This window comes from Festucalex cinctus, chromosome 15 (genome assembly GCF_051991245.1).
Source record: "Festucalex cinctus isolate MCC-2025b chromosome 15, RoL_Fcin_1.0, whole genome shotgun sequence".
Lineage (NCBI taxonomy): Eukaryota > Metazoa > Chordata > Actinopteri > Syngnathiformes > Syngnathidae > Festucalex > Festucalex cinctus.
Window position 1 is genome coordinate 14,168,535 of NC_135425.1, and position 8,933 is coordinate 14,177,467.

The 8,933-nt window shown below is 37.8% G+C and overlaps 1 protein-coding gene across 1 annotated transcript; it reads right to left on the reverse strand.

Annotated features, from left to right (window-relative positions):
• Positions 1-487: 487 nt before the first annotated feature.
• Positions 488-8,790, reverse strand: LOC144001914 (guanine nucleotide-binding protein subunit alpha-14-like). Its single transcript, XM_077496566.1, has 7 exons — positions 7,000-8,790; positions 5,471-5,655; positions 3,967-4,121; positions 3,753-3,881; positions 3,241-3,370; positions 2,968-3,121; positions 488-1,120 (listed from the first exon to the last, which is right to left on the reverse strand). Exons 1-7 carry the CDS (start codon positions 7,127-7,129, stop codon positions 933-935), a joined length of 1,071 nt encoding a protein of 356 aa, XP_077352692.1. The 5' UTR covers positions 7,130-8,790; the 3' UTR covers positions 488-932.
• Between the last annotated feature and the right edge of the window lie 143 nt (positions 8,791-8,933).

Here is an 8,933-nt window from a genome sequence, read left to right on the forward strand (position 1 = left end):
ACTTACCAGCTTGTTGCGGTCGGATGGCTGTGCAGGAAGTGGAGTCATTCTACCTGGTGCAAAAGTCGCCGCCACGCCTTCAGTGTGACATGCACTGGAGCATCCCCCAGTTCAAGCGTAGCTTAGCCTCATGCTACCACGCTAGGAGGCTACATTTTAGCTTGCCGAGACTTTGAATCAACAGGTCGGAACGAGCCAAGTTGTGCGCTCCATTTGGCCTGCTTCAAGACGCCTCAATTGGCTGAAAAATCAAACACTTGAAAGTGGGGAAGAAAATGAGCACGTCAACAACTTTAGTGTTCTCAGTTCCCAAATACTTATTGAGTATTGTTAAAAGGAAAGATAATGAAGTAACAGTGGTAAACATGCACCTGTACCAGCTTTTTTAAAATGAGTGAATATTCACTAGGTTTATCAGTTTGAAGATTACATTTCTTGTTTTGTCGTGCATCCAATTTAACTATAAAATAAATCACAGTGTGACAAATGCTTGGGAATAATCTATATTAACTGACAACAGCTCATACACCAAATTTACAGTTATGCAGGAGTATTGAATTGACAAATCAACGAGTCGACTAGTCTGTACAACCCGTTCTACTTCGAGCACATTGTGACTGGCAGCTGAAGTACGGCCATTTTCTCTTCACATCCGTCTCTTTCAATTTCATTTCTTGTAAACTCCACCACCGTTAATTAGTAAAGACAAGAAAGAAACAAAAGCAATGCTCTTCCTCCTCGCAGAGCCACAAGTCCGGGCCGGTCGCATTTCCCCAGTGATGACTTTTGCCCAACCGGTTTGGACAGTCTTGCATCAATCGACAAACAAACTGAGCCAAGGGAAAGAAAACACACAGTACCTTGTTTTTTTTTTTTTTAAGGGCTGGTTCAAGCTTCAATATCACATAAAGTCCCTTCAGGCCATAATATGGCTAAAGAGTAGTAAACTCCAAGAGCTCTCTGAAGATGGTGTCCTTGACGCTGTTGAATACCACTTTAGCGTTTGAGGTGTCGGTGGCGCAGGTGTAGTGCTTGAACAGAGGCTTCCGGTGGCCCTTGTGCGGAATCTTGTAGAGCTCCAGGAAGAATTCTCGGGCCCGTTTGGCGTCACGCGGAGGCCCTGGTGGCAGAGGTGGGGGACTCGGGTCACAAAATACTGAACTTGAACAACACACTTGAAAAACAGTTGGGTCAAAAATAACCCAAAATGGGCTAAAAAGGGACTGGTGGTTGTTCATTTGACCCAAAAAGTTGAGTCAAATTAAATTAATCTATTTTTCGGGGTTGTTTTGTAGGTTATTCATTTTACCCAATTTTGTTTTGTTTAATTGAATAACCTAATTGGATTGGGTAAAAAAACAAAACAAAAACAAAAACTGACAGAATCTATGTTATTTTACCCCAAAAGTTAAATAAAAGATTGATTTAACCCAAAAAGTTGTGGCACAAATGAATAACTCACATAACCCAAAAATGAGTTGCAATTTTGAACAAGTTCAATTGGGTTATTCAATTAACCAAAAGGTTGGGTCAAATGAATATCCCCACAAAACAACCACCAACATTGGGTTGCTTTGTAGGTTATTAATTTAATTTGACCCAACTTTTGGAGTTAAATCAAGCTTTTATTTAACTTTTTGGGTAAAATAACGCAGTCTGTCATTTCTTTCTTTCTTTTTCATCCATCCATCCATCCATCTTCTTCCGCTTATCCGAGGTCGGGTCACGGGGGCAGCAGCTTTAGGAGGGAAACCCAGACCTCCTTCTCCCCAGCCACTTCAATCAGCTCCTCCGGTGGGATCCCAAGGCGTTCCCAAGCCAGCCGAGAGACATAATCTCTCCAGCGTGTCCTGGGTCTTCCCCGGGGCCTCCCGCCGGTGGGACATGCCCGGAACACCTCCAGGGAGGCATCCAGGAGGCATCCGAACCAGATGCCCGAGCCACCTCAGCTGGCTCCTCTCAATGCGGAGGAGCAGCGGCTCGACTCCCGGATGAACGAACTTCTTACCCTCACTCTTTTTCATTTTTTTTTTTTTTTTAACCCAATTCAATTTGACAAAACAAAATTGGGTTAAATGAATAACCTACAAAACAATCCCGAAAAATTGGTTATTAATTTAATTTGACCCAACCTTTGGAGTTAAATAAATCTTTTTATTATTTAACTTTTTGGGTTAAATAACACAGTCTGTCAGTTTTTTTTTTTTTTGTTTTTTTTACCAAATTCAATTGGTTTATTCAATTAAACCAACAAATTGGGTCAAATGAATAACCCACAAAACAGCGAAAAATTGATTACTTTTGGGATTATTAATTTAATTTGCCTCAATTTTTTGGGTCGAGTAACTTAAAGGGATACTTCATTTATTTAGCCCATTATAGTAATAAAAAGTTAATATTTTGTCTATAATTAATTTGATACTTTCATTATTTTTCCCGTACAATTAGTACGTACCTTTAAAATCACATTTTGCAACTTGCTGTTGACTGAAAATTACATCACAAGGTCTCAGGTAACCAATCACAGCTCACCTGTTTTCTAGGTTTGGTCATGTGACATTCACAAGCTGAGCTGTGATTGGTTACCTGAGCCCTTGTGATGTTCAATTTCAGTCGACAGCAAGTTGCAAAATGTGTTTTTAAAGGTACTAATTGTACGTGAAAAATGATGAAAATATCAAATTTATTATAGGAAAAATATTAATGTTTGACTGCCAAAAATGGCTAAATAAAGTATCCCTTTAAAAAGTTGGGTATGTCCTTGACCCAATTTGTGTTATTTTTGACTCAACTTTTTTTAGAGTGAGTGGCTATAAAAAGTCTTGTCTGTTTCTGTTTCTTTGGATGACAACGTGCACAACAGAGTGTTGCTTTTGGAATGAAAAACAAAAATCTTTAATATATATTATATATATATATATATATATTTTATATATACTCTGCTGTTTACGCAACGGGAGTACGTACCCCTGTACTGAGGGAAGTAGGTGACCACGTCCGAATGCTGGATTTTCTCCTCCAGAAGGTCTTTCTTGTTCAGGAAGAGGATGAAGGAGGTCTCGCTGAACCACGGGTACTTGACGATGGTCTCGAACAAAGCCAGGCTCTCTTCCAAACGATTCTAGAGGCCCGAAAGGGACGACATTGAATAATAACCACAATAACAAAGACAAAACCAATTAAAAAAAATGCTTGGAAACAAAATTGTCACAAGTGAAAAAAAGGCATTGCCACGCTTACATGCGTGGGGTTTTCAAGCATGACGCTGTCGTACTCATTGAGGGCGGCCAGGAAGATGATGGACACGACGTTGTCCATGCAGTGGATCCACTTCCTCCTTTCAGCACGCTGACCGCCCACGTCCACCATCCTACACATCAAGCAATTGCATGGGCTTCTTCTTTTATACACAGTCAACATGTTTCACAAATGTTTTTTTTTTTATTTTGTATTTATTGTTAAACTAAAAATAAAGTATTAAAATAGCATTTTTAGTGGTCTGAAAAAAATATAGAATATATTAATGCACTAAATTCCACACTGTTACTTTAAAATTAACGGCTATGTAGATAGCGAAGAGGACTGTAAAAAAAAAAAGTGAACGTTCAACAATTGGCAGGGTAACATATAATAATACAAAGACAGCAACTTGAGCAGAAAAATGCTGATCAAACTTAATATCAATGTTTTGCCAGTCAGAAAAATGATTTTAAAAATGCATAGATCCAAAAATGTAAATCGCCATATTTCACCTGAAGACAACGTCCTTCATCTTAAAATGGTACTCAATGATGCCCGTGGTGGGGACGCGGACCCTCAAGATGTCCTGCAAATTTGGGATGTAACCTGGGGCGGTGATTCGGTCTATGTCGTTGAAGTAACTGTAACACCGGTCGGTCAATATGTTGTCGTTGTTTTGCTTAAGTCCTAAAAAGCGTTTCAAAAAAAAAAAAAAAAAAAACTTACTAGCTGGCCGAATCGGACAGTTCGAATTCGCGTCTTCGCTCGTAGCAGCGCTGAAGGCCGCGATCATTCCACAATAACTTGACAGCTTTCACCTGCCACCCTTCCAACCTGTCCACCTTCTCGGCCTCCACATCGCTCAGGCGTTCCGCCAGCTCCTAGAAAATCCATAAGAGAGGGTGCTATTAGCTTAGCATTTGAGCATTGCTTATTTGAAGTAGTACTATGACGAATCCTTATCCAGCTGATATTTTTGACCTCAGATTGTTATTTTGCTATGTTAGCATAACTAATCCTAACCCTGACGGGGGATTTGAACAATCTGAACAACAACCCAAAATAAGGGTCAAATTCTGCCACTCACGAAATTGGTCCTCTCGAGAGTGTCTGATTGAATTATTTCTGCAGGTTGACTTTGGCCTGAAGTCAAATCTACCTTGTCGCTTTTTTTTGTACTCAGGTTGTTATCTTGTTATGTTAGCATGCAAATTGTTAGCATTTTACTGATTCAGATCAGATATCATACCAGAATCCTTGGTATTTCTCCTCGCCATGTTGCTCTATGTTAGCATTATCTACAGTAGCTGCCTTAGTTCTATAGGTTGCTATAGTGCTATATGTTATCAAATCAATTGTTAGCCTGTTCACGTTTTACTGATTCTTGTTAGAAATAATTTCTGTCAATATGACTTATTGATGACGCTGTTAAGTGCTCATTGATCTGCCTCTGTGCATTCGGTGTTCCAAACGTGTTCTTTTGCTCGGACATGTGCACTTTTTTTTTTTTTTTTTTTTTTTTTAACATCCTGTCCAGGCGTCTTTTTTTTCTAAATAAATCCTGAAAATGGGAGGCGAAGTAGGTTGTAGTGTGTGTTATTATTGTTATAGATTAAATGTATTAAAAGTATTTTATTTAATTTATTTTTTTTAAGAAAAAAGTAGGTCATCTTTTTACGTTCCTCACTTCCTAAGCATTCAAATAAGGCCCCAAGCTGTGTTGTTGGCCCAGAAGTTTAGCTCACTGGGAAGTGGGAACGCTCTGTGCTCATAAACTGGAGGTGTGGTCATGGCGCGGGTTTGATCCTCCCAACACCGTTTAATTTTATTTATTTATTAATAGTTACAAAGTATGGTATCTTTGAGTAAACTTTCAGTTTTATTTATGTTTCTCGAGGCCGGGCTAAATGCCTTCTTTTTTGGAAATCAGAATATGGTCCAGCTATGTTAGCATCGTACACGGGAAAAAAATGTACACTTAAAAAAAAAAAAAAAAAAAAAAAAAAAAAAAAAAAAATTCACTCAGGAATTCTAATTCAACGCTTGTAAAACGCACTTAGAATTTTATTACCATTTTTTGGGGGAGTAAATATCACTCCCCCTTTTTTTTTCATCCTAGTCCCAATGAACTTGGACATACCTAATGAGGTACGCAAGGATGGCAGCACATTAGAACGGAATGCCGAAGAGCAAGCAAGGTACGTTCGCAATTAGCACGGCGCTCCCTCACAAGATTGCTGTTATCTTCGAAGTCCACGTCGAGGACTCTCATGGCCTGGATGAGCGCCCGTATGGACGCGATCACGTTCTGGCACACCAAGCGAACGAAGGGCATCCGCTGGGCGTCGCTGTAGCTGTTGCCATGGAGGATACGGATCTGCTTGATAAAAGTGCTCTTGCCGCTCTCCGCCGTCCCTGAAGGGCGGGAACAAAGCTATTAAAAATCAGTCCCACAAGTGCCACAACGCATATTTTTCTTCGTACCTAACAATGTGTTGAATGACAGTTTGGTTTATGCATCATTTTCATAACTGATTAATTAGCTGTGCTAACGATAGTTAAAGGATTCTTTCTCTTTGAGAAACAGCACAAACTGGCTGAGACCGGTTATCACCGAAAGAGAGACATAAAGGGGTCATTTGGCGACGTTCCTTGGACAACAAAAACTAAACAACCAGATTTTTGGGAGGGGGCGGGTTTATCTGAAAAACAACAAACCAAACAGACAAAATTGTGGTGATATATGATTTTCGTTGACGATACAGTACTTGTATTGCAACGCAGGATTGTTATGAATAATCCTTTTAAAAAATTATCAATAATTTCTTCAATTCGTACACTAAATAATGAAAAGAACCAAATTGGGGATCCATGCTTTTCGTTGGACGTCGACATTAGTTGTGTAGCAGGATTGTTATTCTTGCTTTATTTATTCGTAAAAACTATGTAAATTCTGGAGTAAATTCTCCATTTGTATCACAGAATTATTATGCTTTGTTTGAAAGTGCTATATATATATATATATATATATATATATATATATATATATATATATATATATATATATATATATATATACATATATACATATATATATATATATATATATATATATATATACATATATATATATATATAAAGATGACTTGACTTTGTTTACAATCAGAAAAAAACAAAACAAAAATGGTTGCATTGTTTTGCTGATCATGTTTGTTGTTTAACAGGAAAAACAAGAAAAATGACCTTTTTTTTTTTTTTTTTATCTGGGAACTGAGCACAAAGAAATGGACTATAACGGTAGCATATGAAATGTATACCTTTCACTGCACTGCAACAACACATGCATATCTCAGGATTGTTATGCTACTGTATTTGATTGCCTTTATTTTTATACAGTATATTTATTTCACTCCTATTTATTTTGTAAGGACTTGGTTTTATTTGAAAAACCATAAAGAGGAACTGATAAAATTAGGGTTACATGTGCTTTTCACTGGGTGACGACAATGCTTTATATCGCATGATTGTTATGCTCACAAAATTTAGGGATCCATGCTAAATAGTGGAATGTGCATTGAATCAAATCATTCCATTTAAAATATATTGAGATACGTACCGAATCATCATTTATATTTTAAAAATATATACTAAAAATAATATAAATTTAATATTTACAAAAAAAAATATTTAAAATATTTCTATTTCCATTCCACCTCCTCTATGGGCAGCTATGTTTAACTGTTTAAAGCAAAAACTCACCTAAAAAGAGAAGCTTGATGGCCTTTGCATACTGTTTCTTATCATGCTCCAGTTGCCTTTCGATGGCCCTGTTGATCCTGCGCCTCTCGGCCTCTTCAGGGCCAACGCACAAGGCCGGGCAGCAGTCCATGGCGACGGCAGCAGCCTCCAACTACAATGTGGCCACCCTTACGGCTGCCTCTCATGTGTCGGGCCGCATTCCTGTGGGGCGGGCGAGGCGGCGCAGGTGGACGGCGGCTCCGGAATGGGACCTCGGCAACGGACGTCTGCCAGCTCACACGCTGTCAAAAGGTATTTAACCCACTGACTAATAATTGCGAGCCTCCTTAAAAAAAAGAGTTTCCTTGTGGGTTTCCTAAAGTATGAAGAAGGCGTGTCACCAAAGGGGGTGGAGGCCTATTATTCTGGTTTAGTGGCACTACTTCCTCATCCTTAACATACACGACTCACAAAAAGTTAGTCGTCTTTCAGGTGACATTTCCGGATCAAGTTAAAACGCAGAACTTCATTTGAGCTTCTTAAAGGGATCGGCCTACTTGACTCATTGAGACATTTTTATCAGTGAAAAGTTAATATTTTGTCCAGAATTATTTTGATGGCGTCATTATTTTTCCTGTACAATTAATACCTTTAAAAATATTTTTTTTTTCCACTTGTTGTTGACTGAAGAAAAAATAATGCCGTCATCAAATTAACTATAGACAAAATCTTAACTTTTTACTGCTGAAAATGGCTCAATGAGTCAGGTATCCCTTTAAAATTCTTGATTGCATGTCCATCTGTTTAATGTCTCACTATTTTTTGCACAGTGTTGTTTTCTAACATCTAAAAAATAATAATAAAAGAAAACAAATTGTACAATTCAAGAATTAGACATCTTAAATTTGTCCCAAAAATTATAACAAGTAAAAATAATAATATAAATAATAATAATATAATGAGGAAAAGATAGAGAAAGGTCAAATGTTTTTGCTGGTTTATGCCAATCATATATATTTTTTTTAACACAATTACAACAAGAAAAAGATTATGACATAACATTTATTTGACAAAAATCGCCCTATTTTTTCTTTGCTGCAATGGTACACAAATAGGACAAAGCAATGTAAATGTAAATATAGTCTGTCTGTAATTCATATCTGTTGTAAGGATGAAAAAAATATATTTTATTCATGATATATTTTTAATTAATTGGCTGATTGATCGGTTATCGGTGATTTCAGTCTGCCAAAAATCGGCCTCTGCCTCAAAAAAACCATATTAGTCAGGCCCTAGTAAAAAATATTTAGTAACAACAATTAGTATGTCAAAAACTTGCCACTGGGGGCAGTATAATTTAAAAATATATATATAAATAAGTGACAAAGTAAGCCACAGAAACATTTGGCGTTTTTCACAGAGGATAAAGAATATATGCTTGCGAGGATGGTCATATTATCGTGTGTCTACAACGCAATGCGTCTGTTGCTTATTTGTCGCCACGTTGATACTATTCGTTAGCCCTGTTTGTTGGTTTGCATTGCTTGTTAGCAACAAGCTAGGCTGAGTTTTTTTTTTTTTTTTAAAGCAACACTATGTGGTTGTTTAAAATACACAACATGGAATTGAAACTGTTTTGTTCACTCTCTGTCAAATTGCTTGCCTTGAAGTAAGTTGCGTTCACTGCCGCCAAAAACTCACAAGTGCAGCCACTCGTGTCGCAAAGCACCACTGTAGTGTCCCTACCTACTGATGCAGCAGGATTAGCCAACACAAAATGGCTGAAAGGCAAACATTTCCAAGCAGGGGATTGGAATTCTGTTGACGGCGTTAAATCCATCCTCGCACATCGTCGCTTCCTACGGGCTAAATCTCAGTGCACAAAATCAACAAAAAAAAAAAAACTCGTGAAGCTTGAAGCTGCACCGTTTGAAAACACACGACGATACAAACCA